At 37.5% G+C, this 18158-nt stretch overlaps 1 protein-coding gene across 6 annotated transcripts in view; it reads left to right on the plus strand.

Moving 5' to 3' along the window:
• The window catches only part of LOC128705063 (centrosomal protein of 290 kDa), a 448876-nt gene that overhangs the window by 357126 nt on the left and 73592 nt on the right, over positions 1-18158 (plus strand). For all 6 annotated transcript variants that reach the window (XM_070085555.1, XM_070085557.1, XM_070085556.1 and 3 more), the window contains one exon: positions 13956-14114. In XM_070085555.1, coding sequence (XP_069941656.1) covers positions 13956-14114 — 159 coding nt within the window. The remainder of the gene's footprint in view (positions 1-13955; positions 14115-18158) is intronic.

Here is an 18158-nt window from a genome sequence, read left to right on the forward strand (position 1 = left end):
TCTTATTACCTTCACAAAAATATGCTCTTTAATTCTGTAAGAAAAAATAATTTTTTTTTTTTTCAAAATTTCTTGGACACTGGAGCACCACTTCAGATTTTGGCCTTGGACCCTGAAAGGGTTAAGGGGGCAGGCGGGCAATTTTCCGCGCGCGCTCACCGAAAAATCGAAAAAATATGGAAATTGAGTTATATATACTGAAAAATAGCTCAACTCTTTGGCAACACAATGGTACCAGAATGAATGTTCTACGAAGTTTCTACAAGAAATTATAGTCATTTATATCAGGTATGGTGACGGCGATGTTGGTACCGAGTCTGCTCACGGCCTATATATTTTTTGGAGTTATTTTCTTGTTTTTTATCGCCTTTTCTTGCATTATTCTTTCTAATATAATAACTGACTATTTGGCATCATAAAACAGTAGGTGGAGCTTATCGGCAGACTTAGTGACTACCGGGAACCAGACGGGAACACTCAGCAGTGTTCCTGCTCCCGAGGTGCCAGCCAGGAATCACCCATTATTTCGCTTATATCAGCTTATATATCAACTCTACGGCTTATTTGTCTATCAGAATTGATCTAATATGATATAATAAACACTCTAAATAACATACAAACATGTTATATACTCTAGACTGAATAAAATAGGCCATAATATGGCCCAGAGATTATCGGGAATATTTCGATATAAAAGTGTAACTGGTCACCCTGTCGTCTCTGAGTAAGAGAAAACGGTGTTTAGAGGCTAACTGCACTAGAACATCAGTTCACTAAGAAATACACCCAAACAAACGCGATTTTCGCGAAATTTTTTTTTTTTTTTTTGGAGATGGGGGCCGGCCGGCGTTCCCGGCCGATATCTAGGAAGTAACTTATTCACCTATAATTTGATGTGGGTCCTTTATTACTTAATTAAATGGAATAATATTCACAGATATTGTAGAATAATGATTTCTCTTATTTTGACCGTAGAATTTTTGGAAATATTCCAAATACTTCGGGAGTTATGTGGGAGTAAAGGGCAGATTTTTTTGCCATATTCCAGATACTAACAAACTTTATTTTTTTGTGAAATAACGATAAGGTATTTAGAGGGAAATCTTACGGCACGAATTAGTATTAGCATTGTACTCTCGGCACCAAGTGTCCAAACCACCTTACGTAGCCGCATATAAGAGTTACATCAACATCAAGGGCATTTTCAGTAAATCAGTCTTTTCTCAGTTGTTGTTTGAGGTATATTTTTTATAAATATTTTCAAGAAAGAGTGAGAACACTTTGTCTTGTGCACCAAAACTGGAGAAAATCGGACGGTAAATAAACGAGTTACGAAATTTGCCCTCTAGCCCCCTTAACCTGTGACACTATCAAACTTTTTTTTTTTTTAATTACTTTGCCTAACAGAATACTCCATTCTACTGAATTCACAGCTCAGCAAATGACCTGTCTTTGAAATACTCATTTGTGCTTAATTGTTATTTGTTTACTATAATTTTTACCATTGAATATATCGTTGTTAGTTAATCTTAAGTTAACTTTAAACCTGCCCATAATGCTCTGCATACAAGGGGCTTTTGGCATGTTACACTTAACCACTGTATTTCTATGTACATCTATGTATCATGTCCAAATTAATAATAAATTAATAATAAAAAACGAAAGGTGACATGAAAAGTACCTGGCAAACCCTCTCCAAAATTTTGGGCTCAAGGAAACCGACTGGAAATAGAGAGAGAGACTTAACTAAACCAGATGACCCTCACATACAACCTATAGACATGGCTGACAAATATCACATCTTCTTCTCTACTGTAGGATCAAAGCTAGTGAGTCAGATTCCTAGCTCAAATACCCATCCTGGCAACTATCCAAATACTCTATTTCTAGCTCCAACTAATCCCACTGAAGTCTCACTCATCATTAAATCATTAAAAAGTAAATCAGGTGATCTGGATAACTTGCCTCCATTCATATATAAAAAGCTGCACGAGAACTGTCGCCCATTATTGCAACAATGTTTAACAAATCTATAGCATCCTCAACCTTCCCATCCATACTCAAGACAGCAAAGGTCACCCCGATCCACAAAGGTGGAGATCCTGCTGATTTGAACAATTACAGACCCATATCAAACTTGCCCTTACTCTCCAAGATATTTGAAAAAATAATACACAAGCGACTTTACTCCTACCTTACATCCAACAACATACTTAACCCATGCCAGTTTGGATTTAGACCCAAAAAAAAAAAAAAAAGCACGGATGATGCTATTATACAAATGCTTGACCTAATATACACAGCTCTCGATAAAAATTAGTATCCCCTGGGTCTCTTTATCGACCTAAGAAAAGCGTTTGAGACAGTTGACCACAATCTCTTGCACCTCAAACTGAATCATTACGGCATAAGAGGACATTCTCTCGACTACCTAAAATCCTATCTTAACGACAGACACCAGTATGTACATGCAAATGGAGTCAACTCCGCTATCCAACCTGTAGCTGTAGAAGTATCCTAAGGTAGTATCCTAGGCCCACTCCTCTTTTTCATCTGCATCAATGATCTCCCCAGTGCATCCCAACTCCTTACACCAGTTCTATTCACAGATGACACTACATATGTTTACTCCCAATCAGACCCAGCTGTGTTTGAAAACACTGTAAACAATGAACTGATAAAGATATATGCTTGGATGATGACCAACAAACTCACTCTCAAAATACACAAAACATACTTCATGCTGTTTGGCAACAGAGCCTCAAATATTCAACTCAACATACTGTTAAATGGTTCCCCTATATCAAGACACACAGAGGGCAAATTTCTAGGTCTTCTCCTTGACTGTAATCTTAAATTTCAGTCCCATACCCATCACATAGCCAAGAAAATTTCCAAATCAGTGGGAATCCTTCCAAAATATGCTACTATGTACCACAAACGACTCTGCTTACCCTGTACCACTCTAATACAGTGGACCCCCGCATAACGATCACCTCCGAATGCGACCAATTATGTAAGTGTATTTATGTAAGTGCGTTTGTACGTGTATGTTTGGGGGTCTGAAATGGAATAATCTACTTCACAATATTCCTTATGGGAACAAATTCGGTCAGTACTGGCACCTGAACATACTTCTGGAGTGAAAAAATATCGTTAACCGGGGGTCCACTGTACAGCAGGGCTCCGCTTTATGGCGTTTCACTTTACGGCGTTCCGCTAATACGGTCATTTCAAATTATGACCAAAACTCGCTATACGGCTCCCCCCACCTGACTTTCTAATACGGTCACCGCGCCCCACCTTGTTTGTTTACATTCTTCGTGAGCTCAGTAAGCACTAAGTCTCTCCATTTTGTCTGGAAACTCCAAAATTTCAAATGTTTTTAAAAGTTATTTCATATTTTAGATATACTCTGATAATTATACTTATGTATACCTGTACTTAAATAAACTTACATACTGTGCTGGCGTGCAGGTACACATTAAAATCAGTAAGAGTGTCTTATGTCTCCAGACGTCATATTAGTAATGATAATAATAATCATCGAGTCTCATTTAAATGTCGTATATTACGTTAAATACACATTTTCATTAATCCATCTATGATATTTTTTCAAAATTATATAATAAACACGATACATAACATAAAAAGATGATAAATACACCCCACAATAGAATAAATAAACATAAATATGAGATGTGGTAGCAGACGACTTGCACAAGTGACGCCATATTAGAAATGCTAATAATAATAATAATAATAATAATCACCGAGTCTCATTAAATGTTGTATATTACGTTAATATACACATTTTCATTAATCCATCCATTTATTTATTTATTTATTTATTTATTTAGAAATTTAAGCATACATACAAAGGTACAAAAAAAATACAGGTAAGAGCAGCATGCCAAAGCCACTTATATGCATAGCATTACGGGCTGGCTTAAAATTAACTTAAGATTAACTAAGCAATGATGAAATCAGTGATAAGACATTATTGTAAACAGATAACTATAAAGCACAAATGAGTATTACAAAGACAGCTCATATGGTTGCATGCATTGCTGTTCATTCAGTAGAATGGAGTATTCTGTTAGGTAGTGTATTTAAAAAAAATAACAAAGTTAGATTGGGTCCTAGGTTTAACATTTATGTGATATAATTGTGAGTAACATTTTGGATATACAATTTATAAGGTTCAGTTATTCAGTATTTATTTGGTTTTGAGTGAGTAAGTGAACTTTGAGAAGAGACTTGAATTTGTAAACAGGTAGTGTTTCTTTTATATTTACAGGTAATGAATTCCAGATTTTAGGGCCTTTTATGTGCATTGAGTTTTTGCATAGCGTGAGATGGACACGAGGAACATCAAAGAGTGATCTGTGCCTTGTGTTATGGTCATGTGTTCTGTTGAGGTTGGCAAGGAGATGTTTGAGGGGAGGGTTAATATCAGAGTTAAGTGTTCTATGTATGTAATAGGTGCAATAATAAGTATGGATGTTTTGTATGGTGAGTAGGTTGAGTGTTTTGAATATTGGTGGAGTGTGTTGCCTGTAGTGAGAATTTGTTATCATTCTAACTGCAGCCTTTTGTTGGGTAATTAGTGGTCTGAGATGGTTAATTGTTGTTGAGCCCCATGCACAAATTCCATAGGTGAGATAGGGGCAAATAAGAGAGTGATAAAGGGCCAGGAGGGCTGACTGTGGAACATAGTACCGTATCTTCGATAGTATGCCTACAGTCTTGGAAATTTTCTTAGAAATTTGTTGTACATGTGTATAAAATTTGAGTCTATTATCGAGGTGGATTCCTAAGAATTTTCCCTCTGTTAGCTTTGTGATAGGTGATCCGTTTATCGTTATGTTAAGAGGTACATCTGTAACTCTGTTACCAAACTGAATGAAGTAGGTTTTGTCAATGTTTAGTGTAAGTTTGTTAGTCCTCATCCAGGTAGATATTTTCTGTAATTCGGTGTTTACAGTATTGGCTAGCGTGACTGGGCTCGGGTGAGAGAAGACGTATGTAGTGTCATCTGCAAAAAGTGTGGGTTTGAGTAATTGCGAAGCATTTGGTAGGTCATTTATGTATAGGAGAAAGAGAAGAGGGCCAAGGACACTTCCCTGTGGGACACCAACTGCAATTGGTTGTGCGGAAGAGCTTGCCCCATTCACGTACACATATTGGCTTCTGTTGCTGAGGTAAGACTTGAGGTAGTTGAGGGAGTGCCCTCTAATACCATAGTGTGACAATTTTACGTGGAGCAAGTCATGGTCAACTGTATCAAAAGCTTTACGTAAGTCAATGAAGATCCCCAGTGGGACTTCTTTTTTCTCTATTGCATTGTATATATGTTCTAGCATGTGTATAATAGCATCATTAGTATTTTTATTAGGCCTGAATCCAAATTGGCAGGGGTTGAGAATGTTTTGGGAGATGAGGTAGGAGTAGATTCGTTTATGAATTAATTTTTCGAAGATTTTTGAGAGAGGGTGTAAATTGGATATTGGCCTATAGTTATTCAACTCTGTTTGGTCTCCTCCTTTATGGATCGGGGTGACCCTTGCTATTTTGAGAAGTGTAGGGAAGGTGGAGGATTCAATGGATTTGTTAAAGAGTGTTGCAATGATTGGTGATAGTACTTGTGACGCTTTTTTGTATATAAAGGGTGGTAAGGTATTTAAATCTCCTGCCTTGTTTTTCAGTGCGTTGATAATAAGGGAGACTTCGTATGGGTTAGTCGGAGCTAGGAACAGTGTGTTCGGGTAGTTGCCAGTGAGGTAGTCATTTGGTGGGGTATCTGAGCTTGGGATTTTATTGGCAAGGTTTTGACCTATAGTGGAGAAGAAATCATTGAGTCTGTTTGCTGTTTCTGTTGGTGGGAGTTGGGGTTCATCTGATTTTGCTAATTTTATTTCGCTATGTCGTGATATCTTTTTTGTTTCCAGAATTTCTGATAGGGTCTTCCAGGTCTTTTTTATATCACCTCGTAAGTTGGATAATCTGTTCTCATAATACAATTTTTTTGCCCTTCTTATCAGGCTGGTTAGGATTGGCGAGTAACGTTTTGTTTGGTCTCTGGTTATGTGACCCATTCTGTACTGTTTTTCATATCGGTGTTTTGTATTTATGGATTTGAGAATGCTGGGTGTCCATGATATTTTTTTCAAAATTATATAATAAACACGATACATAACATAAAAAGATGATAAATACACCCTACAATAGAATAAATAAACATAAATATGAGATGTGGTAGCCAGATAACTTGTACAAGTGATGCCAAGAATAACATTTTCTCGAATCTAACATAAGAGAAAATGTGTTACTGGGGGTAACTGTAGAAAATTATTCCTTTCGTATGTATGTAAGTAAGTTTATTCAGGTATACACAAATACAGTTACATAGATTATCATACATAACAACATATGTGTAGAGAACCTAGGATAACCCAAAAAAGTCAGAGTGACTTATTTCCATTGCCTTCACTCAGAGCATCATTTCTTCTCAAAATGATGTTAGAGACAACCTGTACACAATGTAACTTGTACACAAACCAGACGTGTACACTTCGTTTACAAAACTTACCTTCGCCTGGTTTGTTTACATAACTCTGCGCCTGTCCTGTCTCATGCACTCATTCTTTCTCTCTCTCATTTATTTGTTTTATCTCATTTACTTACTCCTGACCCTACATTAAGACTACAAATATTTTAAGGTAAGTAATGAGTGAACTGTATATACATTTTATCGCTCTGGGATGCTTAAATGTAATAGAATATTATGTGTAGGTGGGTTGGCCTGGTATGGTAGCCCAGCTGACTACCATACATACCACACTTGATTTTTTACAATAAATACTACTCATCTCACCCTATATTTTAAAGTAAGTACAGTGGACCCCCGCATAACGATGGCATCACATAGCGATTTTTCCGCATAACGATTACTTTTATCGCAAAATTTTTGCCGCGCATACCGATTAAAAACCCGCTTACCGATTTTCGTCCGAGACGCGTCCAATGTGCCCTCACATGTGCCGGCCGTCCCATTGTTTACCAGCCAGCCTCCGCGGTAACATCCAAGCATACACTCGGAATATTTCGTATTATTACAGTGTTTTCGGTGCTGTTTCTGGAAAATAAGTGACCATGGGCCCCAAGAAAGCTTCTAGTGCCAACCCTGTGGTAAAAAGGGTGAGAATTAGTATGGAAATTAAGAAAGATTTTGAAGGGTTTGGGGCTAACCCTGAGAAGCCTATGCCAGTTGTGGAATCCATTGTGCCTACTTCAAAGATTAAGGAAATGTGTGCACAGTGGGTTGAACTGCAAACCTTTATAGATGAAAATCACCCTGACACAGCTGTTGCAAGCCGTGCTGGTGACTATTTCAATGACAATGTTGTGGCCCATTTTAGACAAATCGTAAAGGAACGGGAGGTACAGAGCTCTATGGACAGATTTGTTGTGCGACAGAGGTCCAGTGACTCTCAAGCTGGTCCTAGTGGCATTAAAAGAAGAAGGGAAGTAACCCCGGAAAAGGACTTGCTACCTCAAGTCGTAATGGAAGGGGATTCCCCTTCTAAACAGTAAGAAGATAATGCTCTCCCCTCCTCCCATCCCATCAATCATCACCAGATCTTCAATAAAAGTAAGTGTCATTTAATTGTGCATGCCTTTTTCAGTTTGTGTGTATTAAAATTAACATTTCATGTGGTAAAAAAAAATTTTTTTCATACTTTTGGGCGTCTTGCACGGATTAATTTTATTTCCATTATTTCTTATGGGGAAAATTCATTCGCATAACGATTATTTCGCATAACGATGAGCCCTCTTGCACGGATTAAAATCGTTAACCGGGGGTCCACTGTAATGAGTGAACTGTATATACATTTTATTGCTCTGGGATGCTTAAATATCATAGAATTGTATGTGTGGGTGGGGTGGCCTGGTATGGTAGCCTGGCTGACTACCATACATACCACACTTGATTTCTTACAATAAATACTACTTGTCTCACCCTAGATTAAGACTATAAATATTTTAAGGTAAGTAATGAGTGCACTATGTGTGTATTGTACTTTTTTATCGTTTTTTGATACCTGGTTCTATTGCTAACTTAATATATGTTAGTGTAAACTTGTTATCTAGTGTTTGTATGCATTTGTAAGTGGAAAAAAAGGGTGTTCCATTTTATGGCGGTTTCCGCTTTACGGCGGTAGCCTGGAACCTAACCAGCCGTATAAGTGGGGCCTTCCTGTATATTCTTACCTCACCTATGGTATCTGTGCCTGGGGCTCAACCACAGCCAACCACCTTAGACCCTTAACCCTTTGAGGGTTTTGGTCGTACTAGTATGTCTTACGCATAGGGGTTTTTGACGTACTAGTACGCATAAATTCTAGCGGCCTCAAATCTAGTGGGAGAAAGCTGGTAGGCCTTCATATGAAAGAATGGGTCTATGTGGTCAGTGTGCACAGTCTAAAAAAAATCCTGCAGCACACAGTGCATAATGAGAAAAAAAAAACTTTGACCATTTTTTTGGAATAAATCAGCGACTTTGCAGTGTATTTTCGTATGGTATTTATTGTTGTATTCTAGTTTTCTTGGTCTCATTTTATAGAATGGAAGACATGTTAGAGAATTTGAGATGATTTTGACTGGTTTTACAATGAAAGGTGCCTTGAAATTGAGCTCAAAGTAGCAGAAATGTTCGATTTTTACCAAACTTCAAAAGTAAACAAATCGTGCCAAGCGTGCAATACACGTCAACTGGTGAGTCTAATATTCTTTCACATGTGCACCAATAATATTTATACCATTTTTTACACTAATGCAGTAGTCTGCGTAACAGTAAATCTTATATTTTTTGTGAGAATAAAAATTCAAAGTGGAAAGCAAAAGAATATAAGAGGGGCCTTGAGACGTGACTAATGACTAGAGGAAATGTCATTTTAGTGCCAGGAATGTCTTTCTTGTTTATTCTGGACCCTATTCGGAAATTGGCATCTTTTGAAATTTGTATGAAATTGGCAAAATTGCTAAATTCTGACCACTGTACTGGATAGTTGAATTTCATAAATGGGTGGTTTCTTGCACCCATTCGATAGAAAAAATGGAGTTCTAGCGAAATATTCATGTTTTTTGTCGACTAGTACAGTGAAATTGGCCGAAAATGGGGCTCAAAGTGGGCAAAATCGCCGATGCGTAAACATCGCCGAGACCGCTAACTTTGCGAGAGCATAATTCCGTAAGTTTTCTATCAAATTTCAAACTTTTGGTGTCTTTATGATCGGGAAAAGATTCTCTATCTTTTCATAAGAGAAAATAATTTTTTTTTTTTTTTAAAATTTGGCCGACCCTGAGAACGAGTTTTGGAGAGGGCCTGTCGACCCTCAAAGGGTTAATAATCCAACAAAAAGCTGCTGTGCGGGTGATAACCAGCTCCTGTGCTAGACAGCACACCCCACCACTTTTCAAAAGACTCAATTTGCTAAATATACAAGACATACACTCTTATTATTGTGCCTGCTACATATACAGATCTTTAAACTCCACTGTAAACCCTCCCCTAAAACTACTCCTCGACAGTTACAACAGAATGGACAGTCACAATACAAGGCATAAGGTACTTTTTAACATCCCTCGAGTAAGACCCTCACTATGCAAGAACGCTATGCACATAAAAGGCCCGAAGATCTGGAACTCGCTACCGGAACAGGTCAAGGATTCCCAGACAGCTTATAAATTTAGGACTCTGCTAAAAAATCATCTTATCTCACAATATTAACCAGATCAACCAAACATCTACTGACTAGTTTTATCATGTGACCACCTGGCTTTTAATTCTGCTATTCCATAAAATATTACCACCTGCACCATTCCTAGTAAATTAGATTTTGTACTAAGTATAAATAAGATTTATTAAGTCCAAATAAGATTGTAAAACAACTAACCACAATTCCATGTTTAGTTTTAAGTATAATTACTATGTACTATTCTCTTATCTAGTTTTAATTAGTTACTATGTACTAGGATTAGTTTGCCTGAAATGCCTCGGCATGATAGTGGCTATCTTTGTACTTAGCAAATCAAAATTGTAATTACACATTGTAACCTTTACAAAGAAATAAAATTATTATTATTATTATTTAGTGAAGACTTCTGTTGGGTTATGGAAGAAGGCAAGGTGGGGAGAGAGAGGAGAGGTTATCTCTACCACCATCACTACCACCCTCTATCACAATCACTACTACCCTCTACCACTATCACTACCACCCTCTACCACCATTGAATTATATCCTGTTTCTTGTGCTCTTTATCAAAAGGCTGGCACTCTGAATTTTCTTTCGCCCCATGGTGGCTTATTTAGCAGTCGCATTCAATAAGCAAGCACAAAAAACAATGGATTATTATGAAATGTTTTGGATGAACACGTGGAGTATTGCTCAGTGAACAAGTGACAAAAGCAGATTGAGTCACATATGTGTGAGCAGCCGCGTCCCGGGCGGGCAGACATGTCTAATATGGACGATTTCCAAGCGAAGGTATGAAACCCAGGGTAAAATTTCACCCCAAAAAAATGGTTGAAATCCGAATTGTACGATATCTGTACTGGACAAAATCCAGGGTTCCACTGTAGTTCTAAAAGAGTTTTGTAGTTAACCCTTTCAGGGTTTCGGCCATACTAGAACGGCTTATGCACCAGGGTTTTTGACGTACCAGTACGCCTAAATTCTAGCGCCCTCAAATCTAGTGAGAGAAAGCTGGTAGGCCTACATATGAAAGAATGGGTCTACGTGGTCAGTGTGCATGGTGTAAAAAAAATCCTGCAGCACAGTGCCTAATGAGAAAAAAAACTCTGACCGTGTTTTTTGATTAAAACAGCGACTTTGCACTGTATTTTCGTATGGTATTTATTATTGTATTCTAGTTTTCCCAGTCTCATTTTATAGAATGGAAGATATATTACAGAAATTGAGATGATTTTGACTGGTTTTACAAAGAAAACTACCTTGAAATTGCGCTCAAAGTAGCAGAAATGTTCGATTTTTACCAAAGTTCAAAAGTAAACAAATCATGCTATGCGTCCAATACACGTCAACTGGCGAGTCTAATATTCTTTCACAAGTGTGCTGATAATATTTATACCATTTCTACACCAATGCAGTAGTCTGCATAACAGTAAATCTTCTATTTTTTGTGAGAATAAAAATTCAAAGTGGAAAGCAAAAGAATGTAAGAGGGGCATGGGGACATGACTAATGAACAGAGGAAATGTTATTTTAGTGCCAGGAATGTCTTTCTTGTTTATTCTGGACCATATTCGGAAATTGGCATCTTTTGAAATTTGTGTGAAATTGGCAAAATTGCTAAATTCTGACCACCGTATTGGATAGTTGAAATCGGTAAATGGGTGGTTTCTTGTACTCATTCGATAGAAAAAAATGGAGTTCTAGCGAAATAGTTATGATTTCTGTTGACTAGTACACTGGAATTGGATGAAAATAGGGCTCAAAGTGGGCAAAATCGCCGATGCGTAAACATCATTGAGACCGCTAACTTCACAAGAGCATAATTCCGTAAGTTTTCCATCAAATTTCATACTTTTGGTGTCATTATGATTGGGAAACGATTCTCTATCTTTTCATAAGAAAAAATTTTTTTTTTTTTTTTTTTGAAATTTGGGCAACCCTGAGAACAAGTCTCTGAGAGGGCCTGTCGACCCTGAAAGGGTTAATATTTTATGTTTGCCAGAAACATGACTGTTACCCTCTAATATAGCAGTGGTTGCAGCTGCTCTGACCAGGTACATTTTGGTTTACTATATTCTGTGGTTAGTTGCTGCTTGGGGTGGTAGACTATCAGTCATTTACTATTATTTTCTGTCATGTTCATTATATACCAGTTGACCAATTGGGTCATTTGAGCTTTGTCTTAGCTGACCTTTCTTTCAAAGAACATAATTATTCCCAAGTTCTTTTCTTGTTTCTTTCGTTCTATTTGGTGATCCTCTTGAGTTCTGTATACGTGCAGTGTTTCGTTTAAGTTCTTCATTCTTTCCATACCTTAGCAGCTGGAACTTATCACCATTGAATGTCATATTGTTTTCCACTGCCCACTGGAAAACCCTGGTTTTATCCTCCTGTAATTTTTCAGTGTCTTCTACCATAGTGACTTTCATGCTTATTTTAGTGTCATCTGCAAATGATACAAAACTGTGATGGGTGTTTTTATCTATGTCTGCTATGAGGATGAGAAACAGCAGAGGTGCCTGGACAATGCCTTGGGAAGCTGAGCTTTTTACCTCACCCGTGTTGGATTTTGCTTTGGTTACTACTACTTTTTGTGTTCTTTGTATTAAGAACCTGATAATCCATCTGCCTACCTTCCCTGTAATGCCTGTGGCCCTCATTTTGTGTGCTATCACTTCATGATTGCATTTATCAAATGCCTTTGTAAAATCTGTGTAAATCACATCTGGTTTTAGTAGCCTCCCAACTCCTTTGTAATTCTGTCATAGTGGTTCAGCAGCTATGACAGGCATGATTGTCCTGCTCTAAGACCATGCTGGTTTGGGTTATGCCAGTTGTGCTGGTCCATGAAATTTGTAATCTGCCATCTCATCACTCTTGGAATTCATTACCAGTAAATACTAAAGTAACCAGGTCTGAACACCAGTTTAAGGCTCTTCTCAAAAACCACCTACTCACCCTAAACTAAATACTCAATACTCAGTATTTAACTTTATTAAAAAGTATCCAAATCTTAAAACTTCAAATCAAGATGCCCAAAGTTCATACATTATTAATCCTACTTTGTAGTATAAATACCTACCTAAAACAATACTGCCTTACAATCAGTTGTAGCATTCTTATACTGTTAACTTTCAACAACTCGCAATGTTATATTCCCATAATTTAATTTCAATATTCATTATTGAAACTATTGTAATTGGGGTAAAAGTACTGTCTGCTATAAACAAAGAAGATGTACTTGTATAACTTAAACAAACAATGATAAATTTCTTTAGTATTAGGTAGTATGTAAGACATTAAATTAAGTCTGCCCATAATGCCTAGGCATGATAGTAGCTCTCTTTTCACTGTACCCCATTATTGTAATTTCATAACCTCAATGTAACCTTGCAAAGAAATAAACTTTGTTCGTTTGTTTGAAGTGAATTTTATGTTTCACTTAATATATTGCTCTTTGTATGTGTAGATAAACTGGATTAATTGTTCAATCACAGTTTAATTAATTTTAAATTTTTACTGTACATGTATATTTTGTGTGATACTCCTACATGTACTGTAGTGTGGTGCTGTTACATGGACAACAAACCTTTGATTTAATGGACTAATAGGGAGAGAGGCATCTGGTAATGCAGATTGTCTGTTAGATCTGAATAATAAGATTGTTTTGTCATGATCAAATAAATAACAGACTATTCTCATGACAACAGACTGTTTCCTAAATCAGTTTACCCAGCAGAGTGTAACAAAAATGCACAATTCTGGAAACAGTGGACATTGTTCATCTTTATTATCCCCTTCAAATCCTAAATTCGTTAAATTGAGGATTTATTGTACTGTAAAATGTAGCACTCCAGAAGGATCAGTAATATGGACATGGCTTGATCCTAAGCATTTCAGATTATTCCACTGATACTCTGCTGTACATATATAGAAGAGTGATCAATTTTAAATCATCAGTTTATGACTGTATAAAAACCTAAAGTTTTCTTTTAATGCATCTGCAGACTGGCTTTAAACTCTTAGCTGAGTACTCAGCTTTACATTTCATGCAATATAATTACTTTATTTTTATATAGTATTGTATATTAATTAATATTTACCATAATTCAAGAAGCATTCATAATTTTTTGTATTAGTAATTTTAATTAAATTTTCAGTTATCCAAGCTAAACAATACATTTTTTCCATTATTAGATGCAGGAAAAGAGTCAAGGATTACAGCTTGAGTCAGAGAAACAACATCTTTTGGATGAGCGGGAGCAGTTGAGCCAGTTGTTAGAAAGTGCTCGGGAAAAAGTACACTCTCTTCAGGCTTCTCTAAATTTAGTTGGTGCAAATACTACTCATGTACAGGTAAAAAACTTAATCATGCTGTATATTAAACCTAGTCTCAGTATCACAAAATATGAATATTTCATATGTAAATGCCTTTTTACCATTTTGGTTGTTTCCTACTAACATGGGTTAAGTGGTAACAGATTCCAGCTGCTAAGTATGGAAAGAAGGAAGAGCTCAAATTAGCACTGGATATAATGTACAGGAGGATCTCTCATATAATGAAAGTTACATGTAAGAAACTTAGGTATGATAATGTTGGATGCTCTGTCATTTAAAGATTATAAAGTGAATGCTGCGAAGGCCAGAAAAAGAGCAGGGTGGAATATGAGAATTTTCTAAACAAGAGAAGTGATTCCATTGGTGATACTATTCAAATAACTTATGCGTCATGTCTGGAAAATTGTTCATGGTTCTGTTCAGAGGCAGAGCTGGAAGATGTACAGAAATTTTTGTTTACTACCCACAGAGCCAGTACAGTATACGTATACACTACTAAGAATGCCTCAGAATGCTTAAAATGCATTTCCTAGAGCAAAAAAAAAAAAGATTAAGATACCTAGTACAGACTGACCATCACTAATCCAGCATCATCAGGACTTGTAGGGTGCTGGATTAGTGATTTTTGTTGGATTACAGAGTGGTTAGGTTAGAATACACTTAACCCAGTGGTGATATTTATGCATCAGCGATTTCACCCACTTTAGGCCCTATTTTTGGCCCATTCCATTGTTCCAGTCTACCAAACTCATAGCTGTTTCGCTAGTATTTCTTCTATTCTGTCAATTGAAAACAAGAAACCGCCCATTTACGTATTTCAACTACCGAATAAAGTGGTCAGGAATCGGTAATTTGGCCAATTTCACCCAAATTTCAAGAAATGCCAGTTTCAAACTAGGGTCCAGAATAAGCAGTGCAAACATTCCTGGCACTAAAATAATATTTTCTGTTCATTAGTCACATCACCAGGCCCCTCTTATATTACACTTGCTTTCTATTTTTAATTTTTATTCACACAAAAAATAGAAGATTTACTGTTATGCAGACTACTGAATTATTGTAATAATTATTGTATTAATTTCTGTAACATATCTTCCATTCTATCAAATGAGACCAAAAAAGCAAGAATACAACCATACAAACTATATGAAAATACATCGCAAAAGTCGCTGTTTACATCAAAAGCACAGTTGCCATTTTTTCTCATTATGCACTGCGGGCTTCAGGATTTTTTTATATAGTGCACATTTACCACACAGACCTATTCTCTCATGTGTAGACTGAAATTTACTGGTCACAGCTCATCTGAATGAGCTGAGCTCATGGCGACCGACAGTGGCTTCAAAGCCACTGTGTGTGTATGTGGTGTATGTGGGTTACACAATGAGAAGCATTTCTTTTATTTGTTAGAACCATGGCTAGGGCTAAAAGTGAGCAGGATATAACAATGAATGGAGAAAAAGAAATTGGAATGACTCATGCAGCAAGTAGCGCCACCAAACAGTAGCGACTGGTTGGTGAGGCAACGCTGGAAATTTACAATTATGCTAGCCAAAATTAGTGCCGGATTACTGATGGAACCTGATTACTAATTGCCGGATTAGTGATGGCCTACCTGTAATACATACATGGAAAATACTTGAAGGCCTAGTCCCAAATCAACATACTTGAGTGAAGGATTTGGGAGAAAGTTTAAAATAGACCAAGTGAAAAGCAGAGGCTCCAATGAAGGTTGTGTCAATATTCACAGGCCAAGGCTCTTCAGCCTACTACTGTCAGATATCAGAAATAGTGCTGGAGCAAATGCTGAAGTCTTCAAGGGGAAACTGGACCACAGCCTCTGCAAAAAGTACCAGATCAACTAGGCTGTGATGGTTATGTAGGCCAGTGGGCTGTCGACAGCCTAACCCTTGAACTGTCTAAACGCTGGTCTATGTTTTCACTGATAGCGCTCCGAATATTTTGGAAAGAAGAAAAAAAAATTTTTTTTTAAAGGAAGAGGGCAAATTTCTCTGTGTAATAAGACCAAAAAAAAAAAAAAATTTAGGGTCAGTACTTACCGAGATATAAGTAAGTAAGGCCGCAAAGTTGGTGCTGGACACTCACTTGACAGCAACACGGAGTCCTGCTGCTTGCAGAAATGTTGCTGATATACTTTATCATATTTTTTTTTAATTTATGTATACAGTGGACCCCCGCATACCGTTGGCATCACATAACGTTAAATCTGCATACCGATACATTTTATCGTTAAGATTTTGCCTCGCATACCGCTAAAAAACCCGCTCAACGCTATTCGTCCGAGACGCGTCTAATGTGCGGCCTGAGCCAGCCTCACATGTTCCGCGGGTGACATTGTTTACCAGCCAGCCTCCGCGGTAACATCCAAGCATACAATCGGAACATTTCATATTATTACAGTGGACCCCCGGTATTCGATATTAATCCGTTCCTGAGAGCTCATCGAATACTGATAATATCGAAAACCAAATCAATTTTCCTCATAAGAAATAATGAAAATCAAATTAATCCGTGCAAGACACTCAAAAGTATAAAAAAAAAAAAATTACTACATGAAATATTAGTTTAATGCAATAGAATAATTACAATAACAATAAAATAATTGACACTTACCTTTAATGAAGATCTGTTGATGATTGATGGGATGAAAGGAGGGGAGAGGTGTTAGTGTTTAGAAGGGGAATCCCCTTCCATTAGGACTTGAGGTAGCAAGTCCTTTTCCAGGATTACTTCCCTTCTTCTTTTAATGCCACTAGGACCAGCTTGAGAGTCACTGGACCTCTGTCGCAAAACAAATCTGTCCATAGAGCTCTGTACCTCCCGTTCCTTTGCGATTTGTCTAAAATGGGCCACAACATTGTCATTGTAATAGCTGTGTTAGGGTGATTTTCATCCATAAAGGTTTACACTTCAACCCACTGTGCACACATTTCCTTAATTTTTGAAGTAGGCACAATGTATTCCACAACTGGTATAGGCTTCTCAGGGTTAGCCCCAAACCCTTCAAAATCTTTCTTAATTTCCATACTAATTCTCACCCTTTTTACCACAGGGTTGGCACTAGAAGCTTTCTTGGGGCCCATGGTGACTTACTTTGCAGAAACAAACACCAAACACAGTGATAATATGGATAATATGGAATGTACCGAATGTATCCTTAGATGCGCGCACACTGGCTGGCTTGTAAACACTGGCACACAAGGGGCAGTTCAGGCCACATGTGGACAGGTCTCGTACGAATCTTATCGAATACCGAGGAAAATTTTTGCGATATAATGCATCAAATACCAGATTTATTGAATACCGATGCCATCGAATCCCGGGGGTCCACTGTACAGCGTTTTTGGTGATTTTATCTGCAAAATAAGTGACCATGGGCCCCAAGAAAGCTTCTAGTGCCAACCCTACAGGAGTAAGGGTGAGAATAACTATAGAGATGAAGAAAGAGATCATTGCTAAGTATGAAAGTGGAGTACACGTCTCCGAGCTGGCCAGGCTGTATAGTAAACCCCAATCAACCATCGATACTATTGTGTCCAAGAAAACGGCAATCAAGGAAGCTGTTCTTGCCAAAGATTCAACTGTGTTTTCGAAACAGAGATCGCAAGTGATAGAAGATGTTGAGAGACTCTTATTGGTGTGGATAAACGAAAAACAGATAGCAGGAGATAGCATCTCTCAAGTGATCATAAGTGAAAAGGCTAGGAAGTTGCATCAGGATTTAATTAAAAAAATGCCTGCAACTAGTGATGATGTGAGTGAATTTAAGGCCAGAAAAGGTTGGTTTGAGAGATTTAAGAAGCATAGTGGCATACATAGTGTGATAAGGCATGGTGAGGCTGCCAGTTCGGACCACAAAGCGGCTGAAAAATATGTGCATGAATTCAAGGAGTACATAGAGGCTGAAGGACTGAAACCTGAACAAGTGTTCAATTGTGACGAAACAGGCCTCTTTTGGAAGAAAATGCCAAAGAGGACCTACATTACACAGTAGGAAAAGGCACTGCCAGGACACAAGCCTATGAAAGACAGGCTGATGCT

Source organism: Cherax quadricarinatus, chromosome 16 (assembly GCF_038502225.1).
Source record: "Cherax quadricarinatus isolate ZL_2023a chromosome 16, ASM3850222v1, whole genome shotgun sequence".
NCBI lineage: Eukaryota > Metazoa > Arthropoda > Malacostraca > Decapoda > Parastacidae > Cherax > Cherax quadricarinatus.